The 16,569-nt window shown below is 43.1% G+C and overlaps 1 protein-coding gene across 1 annotated transcript in view; it reads left to right on the forward strand.

The window, feature by feature from the left end:
- Positions 1-439: 439 nt before the first annotated feature.
- RAD54L2 (RAD54 like 2) overlaps positions 440-16,569 on the forward strand; it is a 43,886-nt gene continuing 27,756 nt past the window's right edge. Inside the window, exons 1-2 of the mRNA XM_074151759.1 lie at positions 440-587; positions 3,765-3,772. Coding sequence (XP_074007860.1) covers positions 440-587; positions 3,765-3,772 — 156 coding nt within the window. The remainder of the gene's footprint in view (positions 588-3,764; positions 3,773-16,569) is intronic.

The raw sequence follows: 16,569 nt of genomic DNA on the forward strand, positions 1-16,569 counted from the left end.
TCCGTGCTTCATGTTTGGACGGTAGTGTTCTGAAATTGTTCACGTACTGTATTTATTTTTGCGTCTTTATATAATCAGATTTCGTATTAGGAGTCTTTCTGCTGTATACATGCCAAGGATACCAAGAAAGGTGTTTTTTTGAGTGTTTAGTTAATATATTGGTTCTAATACTGATTCAGCGATGCTGGGCCTATATCATTATGATACACTGCTTATGGCATGCATTTTCTACGCAGGATTTTATGCACAGTCTGATATGACTGTTATTTAAAAGACTGATGGCAGACTTGTGTTTTTTATATGCAGTAATCCTGCTCTAATTTTGAGCCTTGAGGCTCTAAGGTTGGGATTTACTGGGCTCATTCTGTACCTCTCTTCTCTAGGGCTGCCTCACGGTAGAACATGAGCAGGTAATGCACAAGGAGCACCACTGGGAATCATGTCAGACGAGTCAATCTCAGGGAGTGATCCGGACCTGGACCCGGACTTGGAGCAGGAGGATATGGAAGAGGAGGAGGAGGAAGATGAGGAGGAGGCGATGGAGGAGGACAATGATGGGGATGACGAGGAGGACTTACTTGATGAGAGTGGTAAGTGAATGGGGCTGTGAATCCCTGCACACGTTTGTTACACAAAACTGGCAGTACTAATTTCGGTGAGTGACACCTTGGTAGGTTGCATAAGGGTTAGGATTTGTCCAGCGCTTGGTAGGGAGAAATGCTTATGTGGGTGTTTAGTTTAAACAGGGATTTAATGTAGGTTAAATTTGTACTCCTGGCCAAAAAAAATTTCCATCATGAGAACAAGCCACGAGCATAAATTTTAAGGAGGATAGAATTTTTAAAATAGCTACAGATTCTGGGGAAGGAATTATATAAAGAAGTAAATAAATCAATTTACAATTACTTGTATTATTAAAAGGATCTGGTGAAATTAAATATATTTACATCACTGTCTTGCCCATAGGTAAACAATTCAATGGATGTTTTGGGGAATTCTCATTTACTTACAATATTCAACTTTAACAACTGGAAATTGTTCTTTTCTGACATTGTACAGGTTGGGGTGGGTTGGTTTGTCTGTTTTACAATATGAAAGGTGGCAGTGCTGGTTAAGTCGTCACCTTCTATCCTTACCTAGTTATAACTGCCCTACTCTCCTCTTTGGTTAGGAGCAATATGGCTGTTTGTGGACCTGTGCTGTGCGGGTTACATTTAAGCAACATTAGGTAACTTCTCTGGTTCATGGCGTGGTCCTAGAAATATGTTTGTTGGTCCAGCAGAAGGGGTGATGTTCTAGGGCACGTAGACAGGAGTGCATGACTCGGGTGGGAATTCCCCGTGCTGTTTGCCACCAGACTCCTTTTATCATAAAACTACAACCGGAGCCTGAGGGGATGCTGTATTTGCTTCCTTTAAAATTGTGATTTTTAATGATTTCAAAGGGCATGCAGATTTGTGAATGCATCTACTTCAACCTACTGAGAACAGTCTTCCTTTTCTTAGCATAGAATGGGTTAAAGACACATACTTCTCTCTTACTCTAGTTACTAAAGTATTTTTGGTTTAGAGTATGTTGTCGTCCTTGAGTGTTGATTTGGGTTTTTTGTTTTTTTTAAGTATTCTTTCAGCCACGTGCTACATGAAGATTCTGGTTTGATCTAAAATGCTTATAAAATGTTTACACAAATGAATTTTATTCCTCTGGTTTTATTCATGTGATGGCTTTTTCTAATGAGAAAGTAACAGAAATCAAAGTGTTAGTTCAGGTAAGAAACAAAGGAATTCCCAGGAGATAGAAAAAAGAGAAATTACTTTGCCTCAAAGAGCCTGGCGGTGGCCTTGTCACTGTTCACAGGAGCCTTCACCCAGCGGAGTAATAGGAAGCGTGATGTTGTAGACAAACTTTTATTAACAGAGAGGAGTGGTTGTATGTCATGTCCAACTGGGTCGTTCTCTATGGTTATTTTATCATAGACCTATGTATTTTATCATCTACATCTATATTATTGTGGCTGGATGCTCATAATCATTTGTCGGGACTACCCTTTCCAAAGCAAACAGAATTAATGCAGGTATATCGGAACATCACTAACTGTTAATGACAGCTGTTTATTTTCATCTTAAAACATTAGAACCATGTTTATGCTTTATATTTCTTTAGTTACTAATTAAAAATAAATTTTAACAAAAGTAGGAAATAAAGAGGAAGAATAAAAAGAGGATTTACATATAACTAACATAAAATGCTTCTATAGTTGTTCATTAGGTTCAGGAAAAGCTCTCTCTTACCCAATCTGAGCAAAGCTAGATGGCTTCTGAGGTTTCAGATTGTTTCAGCTTTAATTCTGCCTGCCAGAATATGAGGATGTGTGCTTAGCTGTATAATTACTGTTTTCTGTGGAGGTGTCCACTCTGCTTTTCCTGGTATCTCTTCACAGCTACGTACTGCCTCAGAAATGTCATTTGACGTCTATATTACCTCAGATCTAATGTAAAACCAGTCTCCTGCTATTTGGCCTATGAAATACAGCTGACTTCAGAGTTAAGAGGATCATTTGATTTTGCCCATCTGATGTTTATAGTCCCGTCTCTTTGTAGATGACCCTCGTTCATAAAAATCCTCTTAGGAACAGACAGTTACTTTTATTCACAAGAAGGAAGTACGTGCTCTAATGTTGATACTATGAACCTTTGAAAAGCTTAATTTTAATAATTTCTGTTAAAAGTTTGTTCTTCTTGTCCCCGGCTGTGCTGTTCTCCTCCCCTCCTGGTAATGTGGTTGTTCCATCAGGGATCCTGGGGGCATCCTTCCCTTGTGGATGTGCTCTTGCATATTTCTAACACTCCAAGAATTAAAAGATTTTAATCTTTCACAGTTATTTCCTTGGAAAGGTGACAGGCTGCACGTATTTTTTTCTCAAAACTGAAACTGATTTTAAGTAATAGTGATTACAACAATTATAAACCCAATATATTTTACCGCTTGCTTGCAAAATAGTGGCTTTGGGAACGTAGGTTTTCCATGTTTTGATGGTGACTCAGATTACTTATGAACCTTCCAGGGTTAATGTAATATTATCCTCATCTCTTGATGGTGGATAGTCTGGTCTCAGACTTAGCAGTGACTTGTGTTTTGCACATTTAAACTGTTTTTGTCTTTTTGATATACATTGTGTATGACATTAACACTTGCGATGGCTTCGGTTTTCAGAATTTCTTTGTGTTCTTTCCCATTTTGGTAATTAAGAGTTCTGTGTTCAGTTTTGGTGCAGTTTTTCCTCATTTCTGCTTTGAGAACCTCAAGTTTTGTTTCCATTTAGTATAGACTGTCCCATAGATGGTCTAGAGTTTACTTTATTTTGGATGTTTATGGTACAAACTTTCGGTCTTGATGAAAGTAGTTCTTAAACCTTCCTCCCCTTCCCCCAAGGAAGAAAAGGAGCACAGAAGGCTAGTTTTCTGAATATTTCTGAGTAAGTGGGAGTTAATTAAACACAGCTTACATCCTTTGTACATTTCTTCGGTGCTGGTCAGTTAATGGACCTTGGCATCATGTGTAAGGGCTTGTATAACTTTAGTCTTTTTCTCTAGAGCGCTTTCTCCAGGACATACCTACTATGACACACACAACCCCTTCCCAGTGGCTGCCAGACTGCACGCCCACCCTGGCAGCACGCTTCAATCCTAGCCGGAGGCTTCCACTGCTTTTCCAGCCTTCTCATCCCTGCCCACTGCATCTGTTTTCTCATCACTTGTGGGTAGCAGCACTTGTTTTATCATGTTCAATTTTGTGATATCCGTGCATGACTGCTAAGAACTTTTTTCGTTAACTCCCTAAATCCTGTTCACTAGAAGTGTGATGTGTACTGATGACTGTAGAGATAAAGGGCTGTTTCGAGTCCTGCGCTTTTTCTCTGATCCCGGTGATTGCTCAGGGCTGTGTGGACCTCCATAGGAATAAAAGCTAATTTGAGCAAAAAGGAAACAAACCTCCAGTATGGATTTTACACATCATTTCAAATGCAGGGACTGTTCATATCTCTGAGCTTTCCCAAGGAAAGCTGTAGAGGAATGTTTGAATGAATCCCACTGTAGTGCTCTGGGTGTTTTGCACTTTCTGAATGTCTTTGGATTGTTCTGATTGAAGTCTCTGGAATTCATTGTCTCCTACTCATACATATTGCTGTAATTCTGCTATTAATAGTGACAGGAAGTTGCTTGTTTTCTTACCTCTGAGTATATGGGTTGAATGCTTTTTTTTTTAGTGTAGCTCAGTAAAGAGCTGGCTGTTTCAGTGTTCTGAAAGATGCCTTGGTGAGCACAGGCGTTCAGACACGGTTCTCAAGGGCTGCTGGTTGTGTTTGCATTACAGGGTGCGTGGTACAACACACAGGGACTTCTGGGGCACAGCAGTGGACAGTTTTCCATTACCACGGTAGTACTGCAGTTCTGAAGATGTACCAGGCAACACCAAATAATAGTGTATTAGATGCTGCTGTTGTGATACGACAATCTCCATGCAATTAGCCTTGTCTTCTGCCCTGCGTTGTCGGCTTTGCCTGATTTTCGTGTCCCGTCCCCTCTTTCTTTCCCCGGGGCTGAGGGTGTGCTAGCTCCGTGGCATCTCTGACTAGTGGAGAACAGGAGAAGATGGAGGCAGTCTGTGCTCCCTCTTCCAACCTTGGACTCATACTGTTCCTCCTCCTCCCTGACAAAGTGCTGGAGCAAACCAAAACTATTTTGTATGGGCTTTCTATGGACATATGGACTCTAAGAGAGGAGTGAATAAGGAGCACAGTTGTGTTGGTGGGTACAGAATTGGAAATCCCAGCTTTTTAGTAGGGTGAAGGCACCAGGGCCACGTCTTAGAACCTCTGAGAGATTGGCACAGGAGATTAGTGAGGGGAGACAGAGACCCTTTTCCTCACCCTACCCTCTTAAAACTGCTCATCCCCGTCTACAACATTTGATAGTATCGTGACAGATTCAAACAGAGCTACCTCTTGTTTCTGGGACATGATCCACACTGTAGTTCAATGGCTGCTTTTGGTCTGAACTTGAGTTTGCCACTTGGTACTCACAGTTTTGAGTTTCCCAAGGTACCAAGGCAGGAGTATTTGACTTCAGATGGCAGCCACTGTTGATTCAGGTTTGAAAAGCTCTTTGCTTTCCTTGAACTCTTGCTGGAGGAAAGCCCGATTAGCTAAAGGGGTACTGCTGGATAAGCTTTGTGTACAATTTTCACTTGGTGTTTGGCATGAAATTGTAGCAGGAGTGGATTTTGTTTAATATGATGTTCCTTTATGATTCTTTGTGGCTCATCATAATGGAGCATGCAGAAAGAGGTACAATTACATTGAAAGTGAAATTGATTTTTAGCTGCCTGGGTAATTTCCTTGTCTAACCTGAGGGGAAAAATCAGTACTTAACACCATACTTACTAGAAAGTTCATTAATATCTGGAGTTATTAAAGCTGAAATTATTTTGGAAATCTGTTTTTAAAGGCATGTGGAAGTGTGGGTTAATATTTTTTTGAATGATACATTAATGTATCCTTGAGGTGCAGGGAGCTGCTGCTCATTTTTGGAGATCGTGTTATTCATGTGGTTCCCACCCCAAAGTCGTTCAGTCTTTTCTTCTCCCCAGCAAAGTGCTGGAACAAAACAAAACTGGTGTGTGTGGGAGTCCCCAGCTGGATGTGTGGGGCTGGGAATAGAGCAAATATCTGTCCTTACAGGGGAAGAAAGTAAAAGTCTTTGATATAAATCTGTGCATTTAGCAGGCTCTTCCTGCTCATGTACATGATTTTTTTTTTTTTGCTTTTCATCTGAAGTTATTCTTATAAATTAGGTCATGTTATACTCACCTGTATGAAAGCAAGAGGCAGAGGAAGAGTGTGGAGGCAGCCTCCTGAATAGCACTCTGCTAAATGATATCCCATTTTGTATCATTTTATACCCAGATTTAGAAAGGCCCATACTGCTGAAGGAAAGAAAAAAAAAAAGGAAAAAGAAAAGAAAAGAAGCTGCTGTTGGAAAATAATTTACTTCCACTTTTTACTTGATTTGGATGGTCATGCTTTTATCGGTAGGTGGAGATTAGTCCCACAACCTGAAATCTCTTTGCCTTCTACTTTTGGCCAGACTGCACAGCATTTTCTCTTAGGAAACACTGGTTTTGAGTTGTCCTCCCTATCTACTAGAAAATGAAACGCATCCCTTAAGAAGAGGAGGAGCAGATACATACTAACTTCTTTAATCTCTCAACTTCTTTCAGAAAGCAGCTTTTCACAGCTGTGTGTTTGGGTGGTATCAAGAGTAGATGGGCATCCCAAGGTCAAGGCGGCCTCGGGGACTGTAGTTGCTCTTTGAGGAACCCTTTAATGAGATGCTTCCATCTGCTGCAGTGCACAGGCACAGAGGGCTCAATGGCTTCTTGCTTTCTGCCTCAGAGTGGTGATACGTGTGCTTTGATCGCTCATCCTTGTTGTTTAGCCAGAGGCTGGTGGCAGGGACTACAGAAAGGTGCTGGGCTGTTGGAGTAAGCTTGGAGTGGAGAGGAGGCTCCTTGTTGATTGAAAATGGATGAGCTGGAGAAAAAGATGGAGAAAGAAACAAAATTCAGGACTTGCTAAAATCTAGAAAAGCACTGAGAGATGATCAAGAGGGTTCCTGTGTTCTGTGTGTACATATCGTAGAGAAGTTGGGGGCCAATAAGTAATAATTTAATCCAGAAGTTACTGTTTGCACAGCACAAGGTGGGTATCTTGCGGGGAAGAGTGGTGACTGACATCTTTCCATTTTTCTCCTTCTTGATGGACTTACTTGCCTATCTTGACTCTTTTATTTTGGTTACTTGTGGCTGGGTGCAGCTCCCTCTAGAGCCCACCAGTACTGCTTCTAAAGAAACTAGAAGGACACATCCTGGGGAAGCAAACCTCTTCTCAACAGTAAAGTTGTTGCCTCCGCAATAGCCCTGATCTTTTTAAGCCTGGGAAACCAAACCTGAACTTCTGTGTACCACGGTGCACTTTGCTGTTCTTGAACAACCAGGTAGGTTTAATCCTTGTAGTCGCTTTTCCTAGACTGTCTTCCAAGCCAATAATTGGATGCAAAGAGCGGTATCATAGAGGTGGTACAAGTGTAATCACTACGTGTGAAAGAATATACTTGTGAATTAATATCCTGCATATTGGCATGTGTTTAAACCTTACCAAATTTTTATGGGAAACTGCATTACCTTAGAAAATGATCCTTATGGATCAGGGTGTTTAAATATGTTTTTACTGTTGGGGTGCAGACTGTGGGGCTCAGCCTCAGGTCAGCTGATTGTGGGTAACTCACCCAACCCGCGTCTTAACTTGCAGGTACTGGATGCATTTCTCAGGTGACTTGCTATAACTAAGAAGTTGAGGGGATTTTATTGTTTTCTCAGTTCTGGAGAGGGATAAGAGCATCTCTGAAGTTTCTTTGTGTCTGTTAAGCATACGCTCCCCACCTCCACAAATCTTACGTTGGAGAGTCGTGTTGGTTTCCTAAGTCCCAGAAGGTTAGGAGCTGGCTGTCTTCTGTGTTTCCACAACCCAGCTAAATAAAATACAAAAGATATAGTTAGTATCAAGGGTGAAAAGAGACTGGATACCAGCATTTGCAGTTTTAGCCATCCTGGCTACTGAGTAGTGCAGAAAGGTTACACTGCGATTGCAGGGAAGAAGGTTTGCCTCTCCTTTAGGCAAAAGCCCCACTGATTTCTCTGGGAAGTTTGCTTCGTTAGAGACAGCTGCATGTTTTACCCGTTATTTTTATTCTGGCAGTTTCCCTGTAGTACACTCTGTCTTTCAGAACAAATGATGTTTCTGTGCACAGTCTGAGGGCTTTGGACCTGCCCAGCGAGCAAGTGTCTATGTACCCAGCGCGTTGGATGGGAGCTGCTAATGCCCGTGCAGCCCCCGTGGCAGGCACCCAGCTCCCTTCAAGTGGCTTTACGGGACTCGTTAAATGGTGACATTAAAAAGAAAAAAAAAAATTCTCTTTGTGCTTTGCTGAGAACAGGCTGTACCGTACGCTCTGTTAGTTCCCTTTCTGCAGGTCGCCTTGCTGGGCATTTCGTTTGTGTTGGGGCAGTCTGGGTTGTCGGAGGGTAATAGGGGCAGGTGGAAGTCCCTTGTCTGTGAGTTCTTTGCCCATAAATCTGGGAGGAAATGTGGGAAGGTAACAGGAGCGGAGAGGAGTGTGGGAGGAGCGGCCCCTGGGGTCTGTGGGGGTTTTATTGACTGATTCCAGCATTTTAACTAACCCTGTGAACTAGGTTATTCTCAGCGGGGCGAGGTGTGGCTTGAGGGCTGCTGCGGGAAGGAAGGATGAGATCCTGATGAGAGCTGTCCCCCAGCCCCCTTCGCAGGGAATTGCGGACTGACGATGGTGCAGGTCAGTCGCTGAGCCTTTCCCTGTCTGCCTGCTCCGTCCCAAAGTGCAGACTCTTTCCCGGTCTCCTCTGCTTATCCTAAGCAGGGGGAAGCTTCAAATGAAAACGTCTGTGGCTCCTCTGTCCCCCTCCCGGGCTCTCCAACGGCGGCTTCCTTTTTGAGAGGGTGGCACCAAGTCTGGCATAGCCCAAGCCTTACATAACCTGGAGTGATGACTTGCTTTACTTCTTTAAAAGGAGGTGATGACGCCAGAGCTCTGCTTCCTTCAGACCTGCCGATTGGGCACAGGCACTGGCTGATCTCGTGAAATGATGTGGTATTATAACTAGCTATGGGGTTTGGGTGGTTGTTTTTTTTTTCCTCTTTTCTTCCTCCTTCCCTTTGATCTATTGCGTATGACGGAATACAAAATAGAAATCCTTCTATGCGGTTAAGAACAGCCCACGTCCATGGCTCTGCATTTTCTATATATATGTATATGGATTTTTGCAAATGTGTGTGTGTGGTTTTTTGTTTTGTTGGTTTTTTTTTTTTTCTTACCTGTAGCTACATGCTCTCTTTTCTTAAAGCTGCCACAAAGGTGAGAGTAGCATGAATACACAGGGAGCAGGGTCAGTGAGCGACCGGTTATTAACCGAACAAAGAATTGCCCCAAGTCTTCCAAGTATCTTGTTTCTTCCTGCTTTTCTGATACGCTTTGCAGAATATGGGGGTTGTGCTTTATTGGCCAAAACCTTGCTTTTCTCTTTTCACAAAACAGCCAGGGAATCTGTAATGAAGGACAATCACACTTAGTTCTTTGTCGCATTTTGTACCTTTTTTCCCCATGTCTGTTTTCAATAGTCAGCTTTGTACCACACCTACGTATTGCTGATAGATACCACACTCCATCATCTGCAACTTCTGAAACCATGACGAAATCACAAGGAAACTAATTAGCAAATTTGTAATGTGGTATTTTCCCTCTTGAACAGGTAAGGAGTGGCAAAGTGACTTTGGCAAGGTTACCTGATGAGTGTGATGAAGCCAAAGTCGAAATCCTCTGCTTTACATTTTAGACAGCGCTTCTTTTATTTTCAAATATACTGGGGGAAACACTTTGCATTTTAGTTTAAACTACACAAGGGGTCCTTATTTTCAGTTTCCTTTATTTATATGGTATTCTGCTGTGTTTAACGACTGGTTAAATAAAACGTACATGTAGCTATATGTTGTACAAGTATAATATTATTAGCCAGGAAGCAGCAGCAAGTTTGGAAGGAGAGGGAACTGTTTTAAATAAATTACAAGTATTCTTCAGATTTTAAAACACAATATCACACAACAGTTAGTAGTTTTATTTTCATTTTAATTTCCTGCTTAGGCTTTATAGAAAACTGCAACACTGAACTTTCAGAAGTGTCTGGCTCATCGTTTGGATCAACGTTTCTTGATGCAATACCCATTTTTAATTTTAATAACAGTAGTTTGTACTACAGATGTTGAAAATGTCTTGTTCACATTTTCTTCAACATGCAGTTCACTGACTCAGTCTCACAAAAATTCTAAGTAGGAGTCAGAAGACATTATTTTCGCTTGCAAATGTGCAAATAGGAATGAGACAGGAGAGAGCTACAAGATGAAATCTTTTGGGGCTGGGTAAACAGAAACTTCTAGTTTAAATCTCTGTCAAAACAAATTTTGCAATTAAAACACCTGTTGGTAATGTTCATGTATATAAAATATTTAAATACTTGAATTGTTAGAAGCAATTTTAAAATGGCACTTTTGTGTATTCTTAGCTTGTGATTTATGTCGCGTTTGCACTTAGTTGAAAACTGGAATGAAATTAAAGTTGTACAAAATCACTGTTTTGTGGGGCGCATTGTGTCATCTTCAGCAGCAGAAATGCAGCAAGTTACAGGACGAGATGAGAATTGGTTTCTCGAATGTAGCTGGGATTGTAACTCCATGAATTTAGCTTTGATTAAGAGGATGATAAATATCTGTGATCTGAATCCTTCGACTTAAAGACATTACATCTTGTCTAATAACAGCTTGTTTTCTTCAATACATTTAAACAACCTTTGAAAGCCTGGGACGGAAGTCTGAAGCAGTACGTGTTTTGCCACAGTGACAGTCTGAAAAGCCTTTGCAGAAGGCAGCGTGTTTCATCACTACCTGTATTTTGTGTGATTAGATTTTTGTTACATTACGTACAACCTCCCACCCAGTTATGATTTAGATCAGCGTGGGAAAGAAAATAAACCAAGATTTATATGAACACAAATAAAATGAGGAAAAAACAGATCAATCAAATTTTATACCTTACAGTTCAGTCCAGAACTCACTGAAATCAATAGGAAGACTCCTCTGATTTTCCATGCTTGGTTTAGATCTTACTCAAAAGGAGTTTTTATTACCGTGTTTGTTTAAAAAGCTAATGGTTCTCAAAGCCCAGCAATACTCAGTTGCCAACAAATACTGTTGTGGAGTTTGATTCTGTCTGAACTGTTTTAGGTTGATAAACACCACCTATATCATAACCAACACAAACCCATAACCAACACAAACCCGATACTAGTGTGTGTTTTCCACGTTGCTAAAACAACATGGAAAACAGGACAGGGAAAGTAGCCTTCACAATATTTGCGTGTGCTCCTGGCAGCTGATAATCAAGAGTGAAATTTGGCTGTCAAGCCTCATTTGTGTTTAATAACTTGCAAGCAATTTAGATTTGTAGGCAGCCTCTCTGCTTGTTGGTGGTCGGTGGGGTGTGCAGAGGCAGCTGGTGGATGTGGAGAAAGCTGTGGGATGGGGATAGGACTGTGCAGCCAGCGTGGAGCAGCGGAGGCCAAGCACGGAAGGTCTCTTCTATTTTGCAAGGTGGCCATGAGGGTGAATAGCACATGGGGCTATCACTGGAGAGAAGGGAACCAACCCAGCTTGCAGAGACCAAGAGCGTGGTGGCACATTATGGATCCAGTGCTTCTCACCAGCACTGCGCTTGGTGGGCTTGGATCAGGTCAACGTTGAGCAGTTGTGGAGCTGTGTGGCCTGCAGAGCTCAGCCAGGGGAGCAGCGGGCTGAGAGAACCAGGCTCAAGGTGCAGAACAGGCATGGGGATGGGGAAGGAGCTACTCCAGCTTGAAGGGATGGGGAAGGAGATCACTTGTGATATATATCCAGATATTTTGTTGAAACTTTTCAGTTGAACTGAGTTTAGGTTGATTCCCCCCCCAGTCTCCAATGTTCTCTGCTGTACAGAGGAGCTAGTGTCCCGAAAAACTTTACTAACAAGCTTCTCTCATGTGTAGGCAGATTTGGGTCTGAGTTTTAACCCTTGGGAATTTGCAGTGCTCAGGGATGCTGACATTGCTGCTGAAAAGATGTGTTCTGAAGGGTCCTTATTCTGATACTCTATGAAAATACAAATCTTATAGTGATTTTTTTTTTTTTTTTTAACAGGGGAATCTCCTATGTTGTTTGCAAGGGAACCTCTTAAGTGAGAGCAGTTTCTTGGGAAGCCGTTTCTGATGTAGAGCACAGTCGTACAATTGCAAAGAGCCTGTGGCTTGAGCGTGAGGCAGGTGAGGAATGACAGCTAGGTAAGATTTCAGACCCTGCAGGGGAGGGAGAACATTCTTCCTTACTGGCAAGGCTGGCCTCACAGGAAAGCTATTCGGTAAATGGGCTTATCTATAACGAGATTACCTTCCATGAGGAGATCATTTTATAAACTGCCTGTTTCTGGCAGATCTAATTCTTGGCTGTGTGAATACATATTTGTCATGGCTAACAGTGATGGCCTCACCAGTAGGCTCTTGTGAGTAGAAAAAGCTAGAAAAATTCCTTTCTGTTTTGCACACTAAGGTGAAGAAGGAAATTCCCTTTTTATTGCTCTGTGCGGAAGGACAGGTGTAGGTTGCCTGTTCCCCCTCATGTATTGAACTTCTATTTCCCTCGTGCTTGACTGCTGTAATAAGCATGCCTTGGAAAGCACCCAGTTGTATTTACACAAATACTTGTCTTTGAATCTTGCTTCCCAGTTTCATAAATCTGTTAGGTCAGATGCTGAGGTCATGTTTGGTTATTTATTCCAACCCTACAAAGTCCTTATAAGGCCTGCTGCAAGATCCTCAGCTATGAACTCTTCTTAATATATTTGTCCCTCTTTTCCCCCTTGATAAATCCTGGATGTTCTTATGTACCAGCCAGGCTATTTGAATCCGTGACATAGGTGAAAGGCTGTCTTGTTACCAAGCCTCTTAATTTTAATAGAGTTCATCTTTTCTTTGGTAAAATTTATATGGCTCTAATTATGAAAATAGCACATTGGGCTTGTTTGAAAGCTGTGATGTACCTTGCAGCAACGAGGATGTTCTGATGGTAGCATTCACTCTGCCACCCTCTGGAATGAAAGGTCTAATAAAGTCTGGAGTCACTCACAGGGTAACAGTGCTCTGCCCTGGCTGGGTTTGAAGATCTCTAGATCAACCTTTGCTGCTACAAGTGCAGCACTTTGTGCCCTGCAGATATGTGCCAGAGCTCTTCAGACACGGCCTGCTTTGGGCTGCTCGCGCCCGTCCTGGTTTTCCCGACTCTCACTTGCTGCTTGTTTCAAGCAAAGAGCAGACTTCAGTACATGGAGAAATGCTTGCTGGGAGCGAGCTGATTTCATTACGTGTCTATCAGCCCAGGTTTGCTGTTTGTTACTGGCATTGGGTATGCCTGGGAAGGGAATCAGGCATGGAAAAAGTCTTTGTAGCGCTGAAGAAGGCCAGGCATGATGGTTAGCCTTTAGGGGTTTAAAGTGCTTATTCTCTCCTCTACTTACTTATTCTCTCCTGTACCTGTCCTGCTGGTGCAGGTGGATGATGGGGAGGAAGGTTCACTTAGAATAAGCTTGCATTCTGCAAGTTCTGAAAGGTTGTTTCCTAAAAACTGGGAAATCTCATTCATAGTGTATTTGCTGCACTGAGAGCCTTCTGCAGACGAGCGGTGCTGTACGAGCTGCTGGTTTAACAAAGCAAACTACGGGATGCTCTTTCGCCTGTTACTGGGCAAACAGGTTACCAGCTCCCAAGGAATTGCTCAGGTTTCAGTCTCGGTTGTCTGGGTTTCTTGGAAGTTAGCAGGCATCACGCAAATAGTTCATAAAAAAATCACAGATACCAAGGTTGTTTTCAAAGCCATAAAGTCTGTACTTCTTTTTGCAACTCGTTCCCCTCCCTCTTTTCCTTTTGTGCTGTGAAACTTGGGAGCGGGGTTACGGTCCCGCGCGTCCCCTGCTCCGCTCGCCCTGTTGTCTGTTGGGATTCCCCTTGCGTGGGGCCCCGCCGGAGCCGGAATGGTTATGTAAGGATTTTTATTTTATTCTCAGTCTTGGTCTCTGCCACTAGTTGAACTGGATCACGGGCTGCCTGAATGGGATCCGATCCGAACGGCGTGCAGCTCCGCCGCTAGAGAGAGAGACCTCCCCCATACACACCCACTCATCCTCCCTGCTCTTCTTCTCTCTTTTAAAACTCTCTTTTCCCAGCCGTAACCAAGGTTTCTCCCGCTGATCGGGAACACATACCGAAGCCAAACCGGCCAGGCAGCACGGCTCCAGGCATCGGTCCCCAGTGGAGCGGCAGCTACCTCCGGCAGGGCTGTGTTGTGTGACTCTCCGAGCAGGGGAGGAGATAGTGACAATTTTTATTTAGGCTGAACACGAGGCATATTTAACTCGTTACGTAAGAGTGACCCCGGTCCGTCTCGGCTGGGCGCAGGGAGGATATATGCGTACTGATTCCCGTCACACCGGCTGGGTGGATTCAAGCACTAGGAGCTATTTACCAAAGTTATTTTCAGAAACCTTAAGGGCAGGTTTCCCTGCCTGTACCCTGGACTGTTTTATCAGGAGGCATTTCCCGCTCGCGAGCTGAACGGCCAGTGAGAGCGGATTTAGTGCTCGCTGGGCTGCGGGCAGAGATAAGGAGTTGTCGGGAGTCACTGGAAACTTTTGTCCTGAAGACCCTGAGACGAGAATAGCAGAAGGGCTGAGAGCGTGCGGCCACATTGAACAAGTGCTGGGGCAGAGGTCTGGCCTCTGTGCACTGAGCAGCATGTTACTCTTGGATGAGTCTCAGCAGTTTCCAGGTAGGACACAGGTTGGTTTTTTGTGGGTTGATTTCCCCCCACCCCCAGTTTTCTTTTCTCTCTTGCTTTCCTATTACAAACCGTTAATTCTCCCACCCCTGTGCTGGGGCACCCCACTCAGTTGCTGGCAAAGTGCATCAGGAACAGAGACTCCTCTGTGGGGCTCAGGTTTTAAATTGCTACCTACCGAGCAGGGATGGAAATAGTTGAATTTTCAGAATCTTGCAGTGCTTGTTGATTTGATGGAGGGGATATGAGAAGGAAGCTTTTCCTTTGTGCTTTTAATTCTGAAGACTTTGGTGATATGACATTCTGGGTCTGGTTGTTATTGTTTCTGCTGCTGTCATATTGTAATGCTGCAAAAGTAATTTTTAGCAAGAGAGGAAGCAGTTGTTAATATCAGTATGATTTTGTATCCAGTGTCCTTTCCCCCTTCAACTTTTTGTTTATACTTTCCCCCAACATCCTCCTTGATAAGAGTTTTGAAAGCTGCTTTTGTCAGTGAAATATTCGGTGACTTGCTGACCGGGCAGCAAGCTGGCCACCAGGCAGAGCTGATGGTGCTCGCTCCAGATTCCTTAATTAGTGCCTAATAAACTAAAAGCTACTTGGCTCTTCCCACCCTCCCAAATGGAAGATACTGGTGAAACCCTAACACGAGTTTACAGTTTGGGGATGGCTGCCACTTAGTTTGCTTGCTGGTGGTAGGACGTTGTGTGTTGCACAAAAAACTTTGTTCAGATTTGAAGAACTTTCTAAATTTGTAATTTAACTTGCTACTTTGTGATCAGGTGCTCGGGGATGTGAAGCTTCTTCCACCTTCTTCACGTGGCAAATACCTCCAAAGTTCATGCTATGAACTTAATAGGCTGGTCAAAAGTGGTCCCCAGGAGCTTCATCTCTGGCTTCCTGGTTTAGTAGAGGAGTCCAGCGCAGTGTGATCTTCATGAGGAGTTTTTATAGAGATAAGCTGTGCAGTATTTGCTGTCCATTAGTGGGAGGGGTGGATTCTAGAAGAAAAAACCCACCGGAATCCATCTTTTCTTGCTTTCTTGTATCTCTGGTTGTGTTGGCAGGACAAAGAAGCTAATTCTGGGAGAGCGTGAACTGAGAAGAGAAAGGAATTATGATACAAAATGAGTTTGGATAAATGAGGAATCTGGGTGATACAAGTGGCTTATGTAACTCAGTCTAGATAATAGGTATAAAAAGAGAAGATGGGGAGGGGAAGATGCTTTTGGAAATGAGAGTGTAGGTCATGGATGGAAGAAGAATGCAAGGTTAGAGGCCTTCCAAAAAATTTGGGTGGAAAGGTGTTTTGTGGTCATTTGTCCAACCATAAGAGAGCAAGAGTGCAAACAAACTCCTCCTTGTACAGCATTGCTCGTCAAGTTATATGGTCGGGGGCAAGGTTTATCACAGTCTCCTCTGCCAATGGGGAAATAATCTCTGTTTGAGGAAGCATTTGTAACTCATCTAACGTGGTTGTGCTCTGGCTGGTGGATCCAGGAGGGTCTCTGTCCCACTTCTCCATAGCTGCCTTCTTGTCCCCAGAGAAGATGATAAAACTGCACAAGGTCACAGAGTGAGTCTGGGGCAGAACTGAGTTCTTCCCTGCCTTTGTGGTTCAATCACTGGGCAGTGTTTCTTTTCCTCTCTGGTTTATTTGGCTTTTTCTCACTCCAGGGGCCTGAACGCTTCTTCGGGGGCTTCAGAGTAGCAAGCGCTTGTATATGCAGTGCTGTGCTATCTGTTTAGTATTTATTAATGTTTCTAGAAAGCTAGAGAGGATTTTAATTATTTTTATGGTAGCACCTACCAGCTAGTAAATCGAGGTTTGTTGCAGTGCACTACCTATCCCCCTGTTGCTCTGCAACAAAAATGTCTCTTATTTAAAGAGCTCTGTCTCCTCCCCATATACACATATATGCTTCTTTTTTGACCATGGAGGTAGTTGTAATTTTAACAACCTTATGAAAGAACCGGTGCTTGGGGTTTTTTCCAGGCTTTAATGTGCT

The sequence above is a fragment of the Numenius arquata genome, chromosome 8 (assembly GCF_964106895.1).
Source record: "Numenius arquata chromosome 8, bNumArq3.hap1.1, whole genome shotgun sequence".
Taxonomy (NCBI): Eukaryota; Metazoa; Chordata; class Aves; order Charadriiformes; family Scolopacidae; genus Numenius; species Numenius arquata.